The 18,740-nt window shown below is 50.7% G+C and overlaps 1 protein-coding gene across 2 annotated transcripts; it reads right to left on the bottom strand.

The window, feature by feature from the left end:
* Positions 1-4,636: 4,636 nt before the first annotated feature.
* Positions 4,637-16,916, bottom strand: mrpl9 (mitochondrial ribosomal protein L9). 2 transcript variants are annotated; one of them, XM_063041879.1, is made up of 7 exons: positions 16,693-16,887; positions 14,369-14,528; positions 12,756-12,880; positions 12,434-12,487; positions 8,969-9,070; positions 5,715-5,798; positions 4,637-4,940 (listed from the first exon to the last, which is right to left on the bottom strand). In XM_063041879.1, exons 1-7 carry the CDS (start codon positions 16,786-16,788, stop codon positions 4,785-4,787), a joined length of 777 nt encoding a protein of 258 aa, XP_062897949.1. In that variant the 5' UTR covers positions 16,789-16,887; the 3' UTR covers positions 4,637-4,784. The 2 variants fall into 2 exon arrangements, with proteins under 2 accessions (XP_062897949.1, XP_062897950.1); XM_063041880.1 differs by lacking the exon at positions 4,637-4,940 and adding an exon at positions 4,947-5,106 and having other exon boundaries at positions 16,693-16,916.
* Between the last annotated feature and the right edge of the window lie 1,824 nt (positions 16,917-18,740).

The raw sequence follows: 18,740 nt of genomic DNA, 5'->3' as shown, positions 1-18,740 counted from the left end.
CTGTTACGACTTCAGATTTTGGAATCTGTCCGAATTCAGTGCGCATTTTAAATTTCCAGCCTTCCGGGTTCCCCGTCGCCCCTGTTCTTCAAGATTGACGTTAAACACCCCACTCCACCCCCACCCTCGCCCCCAGGACCCAGACCTTCCTGGGATCTTGCCGTGCACACCCGGCCCTTGACGCGGATCCCACTTCGCCGAGGTTCTCACAGAAGGACAGACGGCAGGGAACCCTTTGCCGGGCGGGACCCGAGAGACGGCAGGGTCGACACACAAAGACTGAGAGCGGTGTAGGGGTGGGGATCTTCTTCATCCTTACTGGGTACAGAGAGGCCGCCCGCAGCAGCTCACCGGAGTCCTCTGGTCCTGAGCCAGTCTGTCAAGTTGTCCACAAGCGTAGCCCAACTCCCGGTGCATCCTTCCTCCCGCAGGGATGGGGTCTTTGGAGCACCTGTCGGTGTTTCTGTCGCTCCGGGACTGCTAGTCCCCACGCCCAGCCCTCCTTTCGCAGCTGGAGTTGGGACCGTCCATGGCGGTAGGGAAGATGGTCGGTATAAAGTGGAGAAGGGGAGTGGTGGGGAAGAGGTGTAGCTGGAGTCCGGTGGACGGAGGAATGTCATGTAACAGGCAGGTAGGAGAGGAGGGCGGTGAGTAGAGATTGGGAGCGAGAGGCAGGTGGATGAGAGAGAGAGCTCCTCTACCCCATATTGTGCTCATTCTCTGTCAATCCGTCCATCCAATGCTCGCCTGCCACTATCTCCCAATCAGAGGGGCCTCCTTACAAAGCCTAGGAGCAGAAATAGGCCATTCAGCCCATTGATTCTGTTCCACTATTCGATCACGGCTGATTTCTTTTTTCTCTCAATCCCATTCTCCTGCATTCTCACTATAAAGTCAGGAAATTGAGTTCGAGGCAGTGTTCCGGTGTGTTCAGGAACCTGATGGCAGTGGGGAAGATACTGTTGTTGAAGCGGGGCTGCTGGCTCCTGTGCCTCCCGCTTCAAAGCAGCATCGAGAAGATTGCACGTCCCAAGTGCCTCACCTTCCAGAGCCATCGCCTGTCCGTGTCCTCAATGGTGGGGAGAGCTGCCGCCAGAAAGGACCTGGCTGGGGCCGATGGGGGCATCAGAGGCGCGGTAGAGTGTGGAGGAATGGAATGAGAACACAGAGACCACGAGGGTATTAGAAGGAGAGTGCGGCACTGTTGAGGGAGTGTTACGTTATGGGCGGAGCGGGTAGGAGGCGCTGCAGGAGGATCTAGGGTCGATGATACTGCGGGTAGGGCGGTAGGAAGGAGCAAGGCCAGTTATACCCATGGGACCAATTACGTCTTTGGAACGTGGAAGGAAACCAGGGCACCCAGAGGAAACCCACACTGCCACAGGGATAACAGAGAAACTCCTTAAGGACAGCAGTGGGATTGAACCCGGGTCACTGGAGCTGTTACAGCTTTGCTCTAACCGCTATGCTGCTGCTGTAGGACGGGCGGTGAAGAGGGAGTGATGCGTTACGTTGGGTGGGGTTACTTGGGGAGTACTACACCGCGGGAGGGGCTGAGGAAGGAGCGCTGTGCTGTGGAGGGATGTTGAGATGGAAGTACAGTACTGCGTTGCAGGATGTGTGGCGGGCAGGCAATGGTGGTGAGGAGGGAGGGGCAGGACTGTGAAGTGTCACACAGTGGAAGGATGGCAAGGAGCAGTGAAGAGCGAGTGTCACTCTGAGGAAGAAGTACGGTACTGTACCGTGGTGGTGGTGGGAGATGCGACGAGGAGAGAGCACTGCGCTGTGTGACGGGTGGTACTGAAGAACTCCACAATTCCTGGGGTACACACCGATGGCCTACTCCCGTTTCGGGGGAACACGAGTGATCCTGTGGCCATTTGCAGACAATATTTATCCCATGCCAGGTCCCACAGAATGAGGAAGGCTCAGACCAGGTGTGAGCGGCTGGTCCCTACTCTATTGAGGACCCGGGTGTAGGATGGGGTGTGCAGTGAGGTACCGGGTTAGGACCTGGGTACTGCCTCACCCCATGAACCGACCCGACTGCCCCTCTCTCTCTTGCAGCCTAAGCTAGCAGTGAGGATCTGAGGAGTTTGAACCTGTTGGGTTAGGATGTGGAATTGTTACTGTTCTTATGTTTTTCATGTAGTTCCTATGCCTGTTATAATTTTTATATCACCTATAGACGTGTAAATGTTCAACAAATTCTTTTAGTAATTGTGGGTTAGGTGATTCTATATTTTAGTCGTAGTGCACTATAGCATTGATGCAGGCCCTTCGGCCCATCTAGTCAGTGCTGCACTGTTATTCTGCCAAGTCCCATCGATCCACAGCTGGACAACAGCATTTAAGACCCCTCTCATCCATGTACTTATCCAAATTCTCTTAAGTATGGAATCAAACCTGCATCTCCCATTTCCACTGGCAGCTCGTCCACACTTGCACTATCCGGAGTGAAGAAGCTTCCTTCACCCAACCCGATTCTTCTTAAATACTTCACCTTTCACCCCTAACCTATGATCTCTGCTTCTGGTCTTACCCAACCTCTCATGATGCTTCTTAGATTTTCATTATATGTGTCACACCACTTGAATCTGGCTAGTTCATAGGTTACATCTTCTCAAAGGAACGTGCTTTATCTCCAGCTTGCAAATAAAACCATGACTTCTTTTTTCTTTGACTCTCATTTTCTTGTAACACTTAAAATGGTCTTGATTTCCAAAGAACCTCTGGATCACTATCACCAGATTCCACAGATTCCAGAGTGATACTGTTCAGCAGCTACAGGCTGTGAGCCGAGTCTTGCCTGACAGGTTCCCGATGGGTGCACCTGGGACAGTTTATCAGCTGCTAGGAATGGGGACCGCCCCGGAATTTTCATTGGTGGGCCGGCCCTTTGGAGCCCCTGGATGCTGACAAACTAATTTCCTGTTATGCCAAGCAGTTGGGGTTCACATGCTGCTATGCGCCCCTTCTGGGAGTTCGAGTGACTAACCCAGGTTCAAGGCTCCCGCTTGATGTTCGCCCACTTGGTTAAATCATGTCCGACCCTCCCCTGCCAACTCCTTGCATTCAAACTTACATCCTCCATTTCAGGCCCCCCCCACCCCTCTGTAACCTCCTCCCTCGCCTCCGTTCTTCACCCCTCCCAGCACCCACAACACATTTCACCCCCACCCCCTTTCCAGGCTTGTTGGGTCAGAAGAACCTGTTATCGTGATGTATCTCTAACTAACTAAAATGTTGGATCAGAGAGCATTTGTTCTAGGACAAGTGACTCCCCTGTTGACATCAGCTTGTAATAAAGAGAAAATTTGGTCTGAATGTAAAACTCCAATTCCATGTGAATTCTTTTAATCTGGATTTAGTCAACCGAATTTGATTCCAAAGATAAAGATTAGCTTTATGTCACATGCACACACAGTGAAATGTGTCACTTGCGTCAAACCAAATCAGCAAGGATTATGTGGGCAGCCCACAAGTATTGCCACGATTCCAGAGCAAACATAGCATGCCTGCAATTGACTAATCCTAACTTGTACATCTTTGGAATGTGGGAAACAGGGAGAATATACAAACTTGTTACAGACAATGTGGAGAATCGAACCCTGATCTTAAAGTTGGCACTGTGATAGCTTTATGCTAGCCGTTATGTTACAGTACTGCCCCGTGAGGGGCATGCAAGCTGGTGTCTTCGGTCAGTAGTGTGGGCCACTGGATTATTAGTTGGGTATCTTACACTGGTGCTGGTTTGCTGAGATACCTCAGGTGGGGAGGTGCTGAGCAAGGGGGTAGCGTGGTGTAGATACCCCCAGGAGGGGACAGATTTGAAATACCAGGGGCACATAAAAGGGGGGGGGGGGGAAGTCCTTCACTGGTGCTTGTTAGCCCAGAAAGAGAGTGGATGTGGGGTGGGGGGGGGGTCTGCAGCAGTTCCTGAGCACATACAGAACCGGGGTGGCACGACAGCATAGTGGTTAGCACAAGGCTTTACAGCGCCAGTAACCCAAAGGCGTACATGAATTGGTTAATGGGTGAAACAGATGGTGTAATTGACAGTGAAGATGGTTACAGTGGGGATCCTGATCAGCTTGGTGAGTGGGCTGAAGAATGGCACGGTAGCGGTTAGCGTTAACACTATTACAGCGCCAACGGCCTGGGTTCAATTCCCACCGCGGTCTGTAATTCAGCGGTTTGCGGTTTTCCCCATGACGGGGTTTCCTCTGGGTGCTCTGGTGTCCTCCCACATTCCAAAGATGTACAGGGTAGGGTAAGCTGTGGGCATACTACACTGATGCCAGAAGTGTGACAGCACTTGTGAGCTGCCCCGTGATACAAATGATGTTCTGACGTACAAGTGACAAATAAAGACAATTTGATCTCATCTTAACTCAGCAGGTGGAAGGGAGACCATCACTGCAGTCAGGTACTGTCGGGGGCTCTGTTTCAGAAGCATATATACACACACACAAAGGGGAGCGATCTTCTCCCAGCTGGTATCTTGTGGTCACAGGTGAAGGTGGGTGTGACCTCTTTGCCTGTGAACCCGCTACAGATCCTGACGAGAGTGCCTTTGCTCCTTCACACGGAATAGGCAACTGCTGCTCCCTGTGGAAACTAAATGGATGGCCAGTCACGAGAAGAGATATTTATTATGTTTATCGCTCTGAGAGGACACAAGACCCTCACTAATGTGTTATAGGTAATACTGGGCAGGCAAGCTCCATCGAACACCTGAACACTTCAGAAAAGGGCCAGTGCCCCTGAAACCAAGGCCACGGTCAGCTCTCTTCTTCCTCCTCCTCCTTCTCCCCCTCTGCTGATAATTCCTCTTTTCTCTGCTGCTGCTGCCTCAGCCACTCCTTGTACCTCCTGGTCTTGGGAAGTTCGAAGTTCACCACTGACATGGGCAGGCAGACAGTGTCGATGCCGTTCACCTGCAGGGTACAAGTATCGGATGTCAGATCAGAGTTCTGGATTCCCCACCGTGTCACACGCCAGGGCAGACAATCCTTTGCCGTCTCTGCTCGCCTGTGTTAGGTGGAACCTCAGCAACGTTCTTCGAAATGCAATCAACAATTTTTCAGACCACGTTTGCTTCCCCTAAAAGATTCAGGGGAGATTTGATTAAGATATACACCATCATGAGGGGTATAGGCAGAGTTAATGAAAACAGGGTTTTTGCACTGAGGTCATGGGTTAAGAGTGAAAGATGACATGTTTAAGGGGAACATGAGAGGAAAATCCTTTACTCGGAGGGTGGTGAGAGTGTGGAACGAGCTGCTAGTTCAAGTGGTAACTGCGATTTCGGTTTCAACATTTAAGAGAAGCTTGGATAGGTAATGGATCAGTTTGGAGGGCGATGGGACTGGGCAGTTTAAATCATTTGGCATGGACTAGATGGGCCAAAGAGCCTGTTTCTGTGCTGTGGTGTTCTATGACTAAATATGAAAAATAATATTTCCTTTAACCCTCAAAATGAACAGAATCCCAGTGAACAGGGGAACTTCACACTGTATCGAACCCATTCCCCGGGTCAGCATAGAGGGAGTTTCAGTCTCTGTCTGACCCCAGGTGTGTGTGACTGGTTGGTGTGGACAGAATTGTTTTCAGACCATGTTGACACAGGGATGGGATCCCCTGCTGTAGGTGAAGACACGGCGGACCAGGGCGGCGGAGACTGTGTCAGCCCGCAATCGCAGGTCACTCACCGTCACCTCACACCAGTGCTCGCCCCAGTGGGTGATGGGCTCCTCGGGAATCCTCAGCGCCTCCGGTGGGACGAACAGGTTCAGCTGAGGAAGGAACGCAAGTTCGGTGAAACAAGAGAGACTGGAGACGCTGTCTGACCCACTGAGCTCCCACAACTGTAGTCAACCCCTTGGGGTCAGTCTGCTCTCCCTAGTCATCAATGGGGGGGGGGGGGACATCCACCAAGTCACCACCAGGGTCACAGCCCAGGATGTGTGTCACTGTGCCCTCTGTGCCTAGCAAGCTCCCACAAGCGTGGTGCAGAACCGACCAGCCCTCTCAACCCTGCCCCCCATCCACCTTCCTTTTGCAAGGCGAGGACTAAATCGCAGGGCACTGAATATGCAGAGGATTCAGAAAGTACCGCAGATATCCTAGTACATTCAACTTGAGGGTCAAACAAGGGCACAGGTTCAATGCACCCCCGCTTCCCTTAACACCCCACCAATATCTGGGCCCTCCCCAATCCCATAGATGCTGTGATGACAGATGATCACCGACCCTCTATTGATAGGCAATCACTCCCAACCCACACCCCACGCAATAGACCCTCTGACACTAGGCAATCTCTGCCCCCACCCACAGACCCTGCAACAACAGGTGATCAATTCCCCCACCCCCCAATACCTTCTGACGATGGGCGATTACTTGCACAACCCTATGGACCCTCTTACAATAGGCAATCACTTCCCCCTCCCACAGCATGGCCAGAATGAATGAGGTGTCCACTGGGAGGTGAGTGATGGGCGTGGTGGGAGTTATAACCATCATTCCTCTGGCACAACCGTTGGCCTTTGGTGGTGGGGCCAACCGCAGCCAAATGAGTAAGAAATAAGAAACAGCAGCAGGAGCCGGCCATTCAGCCCATCGAGCCATTCAATCAGATCATGGTTGATCTCACTGAGAATTCAACTCCACCTACCTGCCTTTACCCATAACCCTCAAATCCCCTGATATGCAAAATTCCAAGTGTCTCTTAAATATTTACTGAGGTAGCCTCTACTGCCTCCCTGGGAAGAGAATTCCAGATGACCTAGTTTCTGTGGACACCAGGACTGAACTCTGAACTCCAATGTCCTGAGCTATAATCGGGTTGCACTAACCGCCAAGCTACCATGGAGCCCTCATCTCGTCTCTGTCCTAAATCTATTCCCCCGAATCTTGAGACTATGTCCTCTGGTTATTCCTATCAGTGGAAACAACTTTCCTGTCTATCTTATTTCATTGGGCAGCACCATGGTTAGCACAACGCTTTACAGTACAGGTGCCTGTAGGGAGCCTGTATGTTCTCGCGGTGACCACATGGTTTCCTACGGGTGCTCCGGTTTCCTTCCACAGTACAAAGACGTATCGGTTGAAGGGTTAACGGGTCATTGTAAACTGTGCAGTGATTAGACTAGGGTTAAGTCGGGGGATTGCTGGGCAGCACAGCTCGAAGGGCCAGAAGGGCCTGTTCTCTTATTTATTGATTGATTAATATACAGCACAGAATTGGCCCTCCTGACCCTGCGAGCTGCACTGCCCAGCAATTCCCGACAACCCTGATTAACCCTAACCTACTTAACCCATTTATATCTCTCCGCATCCTTTACACAATTTGCTTTTCCACTTTATTTATTGTTATCAGCCAACTTGGGGGCATGCTACACCTGGTCTCGTTCCAAACCGTTCATGTACATCATGAACTGTTGTGGGCTCACCACTGGCCCCTGTGACACACTGCTCACCACTGACTGCCAACCAGAGAAACACCCATTTATCCCAACGCAGCACCTAGAAAATGCAGGAGTTCCTCCAGCTCTGGATTTCCAGCATCTCTACTTATCATTTAAACCCAACTCTATGTATCCTCATCTTATGAATAAGTCTTTTATGCAGTACCTTTTTGAACACCTTCTGGAAATCCAAGTACACAACATCCACCTGTTCCACTCTATGCACTATGCTCAATCAGTCAATCAATCAATAAATAAATAGGCATCCGTTAGTCTCGTGAGACCATGGATTTGTGCCTTGGAAGGTTTCCAGGGCGCAGGCCTGGGCAAGGTTGTATGGAAGACCGGCAGTTGCCCATGCTGCAAGTCTCCCCTCTCCACGCCACCGATGTTGTCCAAGAGAAAGGGATTAGGGCCGATACAGCTTGGCACCGTTGTTGTCACAGAGCAATGTGTGGTTAAGTGCTTTGCTCAAGGACACAACACACTGCCTCAGCTGAGGCTCGAACCAGCAACCTTCAGATCACTAGACCGAAGCCTTAACCACTTAGCCACGTGCCAACACTATATCCTCAAAGAACTCCAGTAAGTTTGTAAACATGACTTTTCCTTCCTGAGTCCATGCTATGTATGCCTGAACCACTTCTAATTGATGTTTCACTGATTCTTCCTTAAGGATTGCTCCAAGCAATTTCCCAACTAGACACTAAGCTAACTGGCCTATAGTTACCTGCCTTTGGCCTATGTCATTTTTAAACATTGGAGTCGTATCCGTTTTCTTTCAATTCACTGGGATCTGCTTTATACTCCCAAGTTCCTGCTTAGTAGCATCATATTTCCCCCTACCCCAATTAAATGCTTTCTCAAATTGTCTGCTCCCTCTCCAGCACTGTGGTCAAGGAGATAGAGTTGTGGTCACTACCTTCAAAATGCTCTCCCACCAAGAGGTCAGACACCTGACAAGGTTCATTTCCCAATAGCAGATCAAGTACAGCCTCTCAGCTTCTTGGCTTATCTACATATCGCGTCAGGAAACCTTCCTGAACACACCTAACAAACTCCACCCCATCTAAACCCCTTGTGCTAAGGAGATGCCAGTGAATATTAGGAAAGTTAAAATCTCCCATCATAACAACCCTAAACTTCCGCCAGTTCTTTCAGCATCCTACCAGAAGCAGGGGTCTTGTCACTTTTAGGCCTACTAGTCTCCTTATCACTGTCTCTTTAGTGATTGCGATTATATCGATGTCCTCACCTCCCATTAGATCCATAACATCTCTGTTTGGCATGTTAAACATGTCCTCCACTATGAAGACAAAACAGTCGTTCAAAACTTTGGCCTTTTCCACTTTTAGTATCTAGAACTAGGGATGTGCAGTCTGGGAACCGTCAGATCTGGCCCGGATAGGGGGTGTGGGATGTGGAATGAGGGAGGGGACCCCCCTGCCTGCACACAATGGTCACCGGACCCCCAGCTGTTCCCGCGCAGAGCTGCTCACCTCCTTGAGGAAGTGGCGGCAGACAATCTCCTTGCTCAGCTCCCACTTCACGTTGTTCTTCATCCTCACTGTCAGCCGAGAATTCCTCAAGAACTCCAGGGTCTGGAGGTGAGAGGAGTGGGAGGTCAGCACAGTTTGGTAGGGAGAATGCAAATTCCATTTGGCCCATCAAGTTTGTGCCAGTGCCTGGCAGAGCTAACCTGCAAGTCCCACCCCTGACATGTCAGCCATGCAAATCGCTCTCTCTCCCTCACTCAGATAGTGCCGTTGCCTCACAGACAGGGAGGGATGTAGGGCTTGGAGTGGTTTACAGAGACAGGGAGGGGTGTAGGGGTTTACGTTGATAGGGACAGGTCTAGGGTCCAGAGGGGGCTTACTGAGATAGGGAGGGGTGTAGATACTAGAGCAGGTCACAGAAACAGGGAGGGATACAGAGGCCAGAGGAGGGTTACAGAGACAGGGAGGGGTGTAGAGGCTGGAAGGGGTTACAGAGGCGGACAGGGGTGTGGGGGCTGGAAGTGGTTAGGGCAGGGTTCCTTGAGAGGTTGCTAGGGGTTCCATGAGAGACTGTGATTTTTAAAAAAAAAAATTTTTTTTTGAACCACGCAATGCGTGATGCTAGTGTTCTCAGTGGTGGTCAGTGACCAGGCAGCCCCATTAGCAATCTTGTTAGAGGCCTCTCAGCCCAGTGTGGCAGTGCGCAGTAGGACCCTGTTTACTTGTTTGAGTCCATTCTTAGTTTTTGATGCGAGGTCGGGGAGGCCATTGATAATTGGTGAGTGCTGTATTGTACGGAGGGGAGGATGGTAGGCTGATAATTGGGGAGCGCTGTATTGTACGGAGGGGAGGACAGTAGGCTGCTAATGGGTGAGCGCTGTATTGCACGGAGGGGAGGACGGTAGGCTGTTGAGGAGAGTGAAGTGCGTTTTCCGAGCATTGACTGGACTCACCCAACTTGGGCTGTGATGTCAGCCTCTCGCTCCCCAATTACCATCCCCAACTTCCCCTTACATGCCACCAACTGACTTAGGGGAATGAACAAACTCTACCGGTGGACTAGAAAATTGGAGGGAAATTTTCATTCTAAAGATGGTCCAGTGTGGTGATTTCTGAAGAGGAGCTGTGAGATGGAAGAGGAGGATTCTAGGTTGGGCCTACGGACAATTCTGATAAGCTTAATGATGAAGAATTACAATCATTTCACTGAACTAGTGCAACAATAGACACAAAACACATCCGTCTTTACAATAAAAGCTACTTATCAAAGGGTTTTACATGGACTGGTGATCCAAGTTGTCCTATTCCATTGTGCCTAGTCTGTGGCGAACAACTTATACATGCAGCAATGGCTCCAGCAAAATTGAAAAGAAACTTGAATACAAATCACAGCCATTTGACATGTAAAAGTCCTGATTAAACCACTATTGGAATCTCAAAACAAACAGATTTTGAAAAATAAAGTCACAGTCAGTAAAAAGATTCCGGAAGCAAGTTATTTATTATCTATAAAACTGTGCGAAAACTTGGACAAAGAGCACATCAATCTCTTGCTACGTACAGAAATCCGGTGCTTAGCAGGGGAAGAGTTCTCAGCAGGGTGCTTCAGCTGAAAGATGAATTGCGGGAGTACTTTCAAGAAAATAGTAAACAAGATTTTGGTGAGTGCTTTGAAGATGAAGAATGTTTACAGAAACTAGCCTACCTAGCAGACAGTTTTCATCATATGAACCGTTGAACAAGTCTCGGCAAGGCCCTGGAGAAGATATTTTGACTTCAAGAGACAAGATTTTTGGATTTAAAAGGAAACTGAATCTTTGGAAGAATCACGCTGCAACAGGAAATCTTGAAATATTTCCTCTGCTGCTTGGGCTTGAGAGTGAGGAAGGATATCAGAAAGTTTCCAGTCTTATTGAAAACCACATGGAAGAATTGCAGAACAAGTTTTTTTTGTCCCTTTCAACACAAGTGTATGACTGACTGGGTAAGGTTCCCTTTCTCTGATTCTTCTGCTCAGCCTGAGAACTTGACTTTGAGAGAAGAGGAAGAACTTTCTGAGCTGCACTCTGATCATGCGCTCAAGATGAGACCTACTGACCTGCCTCTGGACAAGTTCAGGATTTCTGTGGAAGAAGAATATCCTGCCATTCATAAGAAAGCAATGAATATTTTGCTACAGTTCTCAACTTCTTACATGTGTGAGAAAGCTTTTTCTTGTTTATCAAGCATCTAGAGCAAGGATAGAAATAGTCTCATTTCAGTTGAAGATGAAATCCGTGTGTGATCATCTCAAGTTCAAGTTCAAGAAAACAACTTCTCCCTCAATGTTACAAAAACAAAGGAGCTGGTTGTGGACAACAGGAGGAATGGAGACAGGCTAATCCCTATTGACATCAATGGATCTGGGGGTGACAGGGTGAACAGGTTTAAGTTCCTCGGCATACACATCACCAAGGATCTCACGTGGTCTGTACATACTGGCTGTGTGGTGAAAAAGGTAAAACAGCGTCTCTTTTGCCTCAGACGGTTGAAAGAGTTTGGTATGGGCCCCCAAATCCTAAGTACTTTCTAAAGGGACACAATTGAGAGCATCCTGACTGGCTGCATCACTACCTGGTATGGGAACTGTACTTCCCTCAATTGCAGGATTCTGCAGAGTGGTACTGACAGCTCAGCGCATCTGTAGACATGAACTTCCCACTACTCAGGACATTTACAAAACGGGTGTGTAAAAGTAAAAAAGGGCCCGAAGGATCATTGGGGACCCAATTCACTCCAACCAAAAACTGTTCCAGCTGCTACCATCTGGGAAACGGTACCGCAGCATAAAAGCCAGGACCAACAGGCTCTGGGACAGCTTCTTCCACCAGGCCATCAGACTGATTAATTCATGCTGACACAAGTGTATTTCTATGTTATATTGACTATCCTGTTGCACATAATATGTATTATAAATTACTATAAATTGCACATTTAGACGGAGATGTAACGTAAAGATTTTTACTCCTCACGTATATGAAGGTTGTAAGTAATAAAGTCAATTCAATTCAGAATTTAGGAGTTTATGTTTGCCTTGTGAGTTTTTAAAGATTTATGAAAGGGAAAGAAAGATTAATTTCAAGGAAGATAAGTTAAGCTTAACTGTGCTTTATTTTTCAAGAAAGGTTGGTTAAAAATTCCTTCTCTACTCAAAAGAGCATTGACAGTTATTTTTGGATTATTCTGTCTGCAACTTACTGATCACGCTAATGTATTGTGAGCTCTAAATATAATAATTTTTATGCAGGGGTTCCCTGAGACCTGAAAATTATGTTGGGGGTTTCTCCAGGGCAAAAGTTTGAGACAGGCTGGGCTAGAGAGACAAGCAGCAGTGTAGGGGCTGGATGGGATTATGGAAACAGGGCAGGGTATTGGGGTGGTGAGGGGGTTACAGAGAGAGGTAGGGGTCTACAGTCACATGTCACTCACCCGCTCTCCACTCTGTGTCTGCCTCCTCTCCTCTGCCTTCCCCTCTCGAAGCACCTGTCACGTCACAAGGGATGTTAATTACTGGAAGATGTAATCAGTCAGATTAGTCAGTTACAGTAAATTTTAAAAAACAACTGCAGATTCCAGAACCCTAAAATAAATACTTCCTCTTTGTACCCCCCCCCCGCCACCGACAACTCAGCCCCTGCCAGTTCTCCCCCTTCAGCCTGCACGACTGCCCTGACTACAGGAGACAGGGAGTGGGGGGGAGATTGCAGTGTTCAAGTGTTAGTGATATGAAAAACACGAGGATAGCACCCACCTTGCGCTCCTGCTCGAAGGCAGCCCGGTTCTCTGGGGAGGGGTAGACAGCCAGGCCTTGGGGTAGCAGTTGGTTCCGACCAATCGACTTCTTCACCCAAACTGTCTCTCCTCGATCTCCCAACTCTGTGGAAGGGGAGGGAGGAGGTAGTGAGTGAGGGGCCAGCGGGTGGGAAAGGGGAGGAGGAGGTAGTGAGTGAGGGACGGCAGGGGGAGGAAGTGAGTGGGAAGACAGAAGCCGGCAGGGGGATGGCGGAAATGGCGAGGGAGAAGCCGGAGGTGGGGAGTGAGTGAGGGAGAACAGAACCGCGCACTCTGTCTGGAAGTCAAAACCCGATGGGCGAAGCTTGAAAACGTGGAGGCGGGAGACGGGAATTGGAGGACTGTCTTTGCAAGGGTGGGAGGGAGGAAAGGGGCTTGTTTTGCTGTTGTTGTTTTACAGACAATAGACAATAGGTGCAGGAGTAGGCCATTCGGCCCTTCGAGCCAGCACCGCCATTCACTGTGATCATGGCTGCTCATCCACTATCAGTATCCAGCTCCTGCCTTATCCCCATAACCTTTGATTCCACTATCTTTAAGAGCTCTATTCATCTCTTTCTTGAAAACATCCAGAGACTTCACCTCCACAGCCTTCTGGGGCAGAGCATTCCATATATCCACCACTCTCTGGGTGAAAAAGTTTTTCCTCAACTCCGTTCTAAATGGCCTACCCCTTATTCTTAAACTGTGGCCTCTGATTCTGGACTCACCCATCAGCGGGAACATGCTTCCTGCCTCCAGCGTGTCCAATCCCTTAATAATCTTATACGTTTCAATAAGATCCCCTCTCAGCCTTCTAAATTCCAGAGTATACAAGCCCAGTCGTTCCAATCTTTCAACATATGACAGTCCCGCCATCCCGAGAATTAACCTTGTGAACCTACGCTGCACTCCCTCAATAGCAAGAATGTCCTTCCTCAAATTTGGAGACCAAAACTGCACACAGTACCCCAAGTGTGGTCTCACCAGGGCCCTGTACAGCTGCAGAAAGACCTCTTTGCTCTTATACTCAATTCCCCTTGTTATGAAGGCCAGCATGCCATTAGCTTTCTTCACTGCCTGCTGTACTTGCATGCTTGCTTTCAGTGACTGATGTACAAGAAAACCTAGATCTCGTTGTGCTTCCCCTTTTCTTAACTTGACTCCATTTAGATAATAATCTGCCTTCCCGTTCTTACCACCAAAGTGGATAACCTCACATTTATCTACATTAAACTGCATCTGCCCACTCACCCAGCCTGTCCAAATCACCCTGCATTCTCATAACATCCTCCTCACATTTCACACTGCCACCCAGCTTTGTGTCATCAGCAAATTTGCTAATGTTACTTTTAATTCCCTCATCTCACTCATAAGGCTTGTTGTGTTCTGCCGAGCGTCATGGACATGCTACGTTGGTGCCAGATTGTGTGGCGAAACGCGTGGGCTGCCCCCAGAGCATCCCAAGGTTTTGTTGGTTGCTAATGCCAGCAATGCCTTTTACGGTTTTGATGTACATGTGATAAATAAATCTAAATTTGAATCTGTCTACTGCTGGTGACAGGTCAGGGGTGGGGGCGTGCATTTACATACTGGGTACAGCCTGCGTCAATATCAGTTCCAGCTTGTCCTGGGGCTTGTGTTTCGTGTCCTCCACCAGACGGTACACTCGGTGTCTCCTAGGGTGGAGCCTGGCCGGCTTGCCTTCCTTAGAGAGGGGAACCTGCCACCAGCGTTCAACGATCACTGTGCCCTGTGGGAACAAGGGGCCTCATCAGACTCAGACACAAGAGATGCAACACACACAAAAGGCTGGATGAACTCGGCAGGTCAGGCAGCATCCGTGGAGGGGGAACAGTCAACACTTTGGTCTGAGACCCTTCATCAGGACTGGAAAGGAAGGGGGCAGAATGTGACATTTCAGACTGAGACCCTTCATCAGGACTGGAAAGGATAGATAGATAGATATACTTTATTGATCCCGAGGGAAATTGGGTTTTGTTACAGCCGCACCAACCAAGAATAGAGCATAAATATAGCAATACAAAAACCACAAACAAACAAACAACAAAATGCAAACTATGCCAGATGGAAATAAGTCCAGAAGGAAATAAGTCCAGGACCAGCCTATTGGCTCAGGGTGACTGACCCTCCACGGGAGGAGCTGCAAAGTTCGATGGCCACAGGCAGGAACAACCTCCCGTGCCGCCCAGTGTTGTATCTCGGTGGAATATGGCCAGAGTCCAACAGCAAAAAGTTCAATATCCGGTCTACAAACACATTCCTCAATCGTAATATGACCAGGATTGCACCATCCGTTGTTAACCAGAACAGTAAGCACCCAGCTCCTTTATGCTTACCACTCTCAGTGCAGTTCCGGTCAGCCCGAACGGTCTGGAAGCCGTCCATGGAAAAGATTTGATAGGGTATGTCCTTGTGCAGCCCCGTTCCAGTGAAACACATAACACTGCACTCCCGAAATGTTCTCTGATGCCTGGCTAGCACCATGAACTCGTCCATTTTATTACCCACCGAACTCCTCTTCTCCATAAGTCTCTGTTGTCTCGACCCGGTCCTCTTTCCTCGGATGGGGGAAGAAGCCTGAATTGTGTTTGATTTGCTGCTCCTCTTCAAGGGCTGCCTGCCTTGAAATCATTTAAATCTTCTCTCCGATGGGAGTTCAGTCAGACCTTCACTCACTACTCCCCTTCTGTGATCTCTGTTGTTCTCCAACTCATCGACCTAGTTATTTTGGCTTCTACCTCATTCCTTTCCAGTCCAATGGTAGGACCTTGGCCCAAAACATCGACTGTTTATTCCCCTCCATAAATGTTGCCTGATATGCTGAGTTCCTCCAGCATTTTGTGTGTGTGAGCCTTTCCACTCTGCCCTGGGGCCTCCAGTCACCAGTGGGGTCATCAACAGAACTTCCCAAGGTGCACAGAAACCAGGATCAAGCATTTCGATTCATGTCTCCTTCCTATATGGCAGGATACCGATTTGCCCAGAGTCCGTGCTGACCCACAGAGCCCTGTGACCGGTTCCCCTCCACATTACCATCAATTCCCCTACAATTCTACCTACCCTCCCCACTCTTTTACCCTCACCCAGCTCCACCTTTTCCCTCCCGCCTCCCTCTCCCTTCTCTCCTTCCCTTACCCCTCCCTCCCCTCACCCATTCCCTCCCTCCCCTATTCCCTTGCCCATCCCCACCTCCCCTTACCCATCACCACCCTCCCATCGCCCATCCCCTCCCTCCCCTCCTCATACACCCTCCCTCTCCTCACCCATCCCCTCCCTCCCCTCCTCATACACCCTCCCTCTCCTCACCCATCCCCTCCCTCCCCTCCTCATACACCCTCCCTCTCCTCACCCATCCCCTCCCTCCCCTCCTCATACACCCTCCCTCTCCTCACCCATCCCCTCCCTCTCCTCACCCATCCCCTCCCTCCCCTCCTCATACACCCTCCCTCTCCTCACCCATCCCCTCCCTCCCCTCCCCATCCCCTCCCTCCCCTCCTCATACACCCTCCCTCTCCTCACCCATCCCCTCCCTCCCCTCCTCATACACCCTCCCTCTCCTCACCCATCCCCTCCCTCCCCTCCTCATACACCCTCCCTCTCCTCACCCATCTCCTCCCTCCCCTCCACATACACCCTCCCTCTCCTCACCCATCCCCTCCCTCCCCTCCTCATACACCCTCCCTCTCCTCCTCATACACCCTCCCTCTCCTCACCCATCCCCTCCCTCCCCTCCTCATACACCCTCCCTCTCCTCACCCATCCCCTCCCTCACCTCCTCATACACCCTCCCTCTCCCTCTCCCTCTCCACCCTACCCCCTCACCTCAAACCTCTACCCCACCTCCCACTCTGCACCCACCCCCTTCTCCTCCTCCGTCCTCCACTTCCCCTCACCCTGACAGCGCTGACCGCGACCCCACGGACTGCAGCTTCCCCCTGGCCGCCGCCGCCTCCGGCCCGCAGCAGACGCTGGAGGCCCTGCCGCCACATTCCGCACGCGGGGCCGCGGACGCACGGTCACCACCGGCGACTAGGCCGCGTCACCCGGGCAACGGTCCGAGGACCCATTCGGGGACGTGAAGGTGGCCGCTGCCGCGCCTGATATCAACGGGAGTTCCCGGTGCCTCCCCGGCGGTTTGTCGGGAATTAACGCTCCTGAACGGCGGAGGCGACAACAATGGGAACCTTCTCCAACCGCCCACCCCCCTATTCGCCGTACACCACTCCACCGACCCCGGTACCCACCCACCCCTCCACCGACCTCCGCACCCACTCCTACCCGGCACCCTGTGCTCGCTTCTTCCCCTCTCTACATTCCTACCCCTCTGACAGCCTTCCAGCCTCATCCCTCAACCCTCCGGCCCCTCGTCTCCGCTCTAATGGCTCCCTCCCCCTCCTCACCTCCCTTTCTCCGTCGCCCCTGCGGTCCCCTTCCTCCCTCCCTACCCCATCCTCCCTCCCACTCCCTCCCTACCCCCTCCCTACCCCATCCTCCCTCCCACTCCCTCCCTACCCCATCCTCCCTCCCACTCCCTCCCTACCCCATCCTCCCTCCCTACCCCCTCCCTACCCCATCCTCCCTCCCTACCCCCTCCCTACCCCATCCTCCCTCCCTACCCCCTCCCTACCCCATCCTCCCTCCCACTCCCTCCCTACCCCATCCTCCCTCCCACTCCCTCCCTACCCCATCCTCCATCCTTTCTCCCTCTCTCCGTTACCCCTCCCTCCCACCGCTCCCTCTTTCCCTTTGGAGTCCCTAAAGATCACTTCCATCTCCCCCTCCACCCACCCAACCGAACCCTGCATCCCATCCCTACCTCCCACCGCAACCCCTTCCCCTCCTCTGGCTCTCTACCGCCCTCTCCTCCCTCCCTAACTATCACCTCCAAGGGCCCTTCTTCCCTCTCTTTGTCCCTCCTCACTTCTGCTTCCCTCCATCACCCCTCTCTCTGGGAATTTGCAACCATCAGCAAATTTCTTATTAATAACTGTTACTGTATCTATGAGACTGGGTCTAGCTGTAACAGTCAGAGCCCTGTGGTCAGTTCACATCGGTCAGTGTCCGGTCGCTCTGTCCTTGATGCTCACCTTACAGCCGAGTGACTGGGAATTTCTGCCTCCTCTCCCTCAACCTCACAATGTTCCTGCTCCCGGGCCGCTGTGCACGTCCTGGAACGTGAGTTAGGGGAAGGCTGTGAGACCTGCCGCCACTAGGACAGCAAACTGATTACTGGCAGAAATAGCCAGGGCATCAAAGGGTATGGGGTGAAGGCAGGGGAGTGGGGATGACTGGAAGAATTGGATCAGCCCATGATTGACTGGTGGAAAGGTCTCAATGGGCCAAATGGCCTACCTCTGCTCCTATATCTTGTGGTCTTATGGACCTGGCCTCAACAGCCACCGGTGGCAACGAATTCCACACTGTCCTAAAGGGACTCCCCTCTATTCTGAGGCTGTGCCCTCTGGTCCAATACTCCCCCACTATAGGGAAATCCTCTCCACATCTGCTCGATCTAGGCCTTTCAACATTCATTGAGGTCCAGTGAGTACAGGCCCAGAGCCATCAAACAGTCCTCATATGATTCTGGGATCATTTTCAAGAACCTTCTTTGAACTCTCTCCAATGCCAGCACATCCTTTCTTAGCTAAGGGTCCCAGAACTGCTCACAATACTGCAAGTGAGGCCTCACCAGTGCCTTATAAAGCCTCAGCATTATATCCTCTTAAAATGAATGCCAATATTGCATTTGCCTTCCTCAACGCAGACACAACCTGCAAACTAACCTTTAGGAAATCATGCACAAGGACTCCCAAGTCCCTTTGTACCTGAGACTTCTGAATTTTCTCCCCATATAGAAAATAGTCTGTGCTTTTATTTCTTCTACCAAAACGCATGACCATACACTTCCCAAAAGTGTATTGCATCTGCTATCTCTTTGCCC

This window comes from Mobula hypostoma, chromosome 2, assembly GCF_963921235.1.
Source record: "Mobula hypostoma chromosome 2, sMobHyp1.1, whole genome shotgun sequence".
Classification (NCBI taxonomy): domain Eukaryota; kingdom Metazoa; phylum Chordata; class Chondrichthyes; order Myliobatiformes; family Myliobatidae; genus Mobula; species Mobula hypostoma.
Note: the sequence above shows the minus strand (reverse complement) of the source record. Positions and strands in the feature narration are given on the sequence as shown.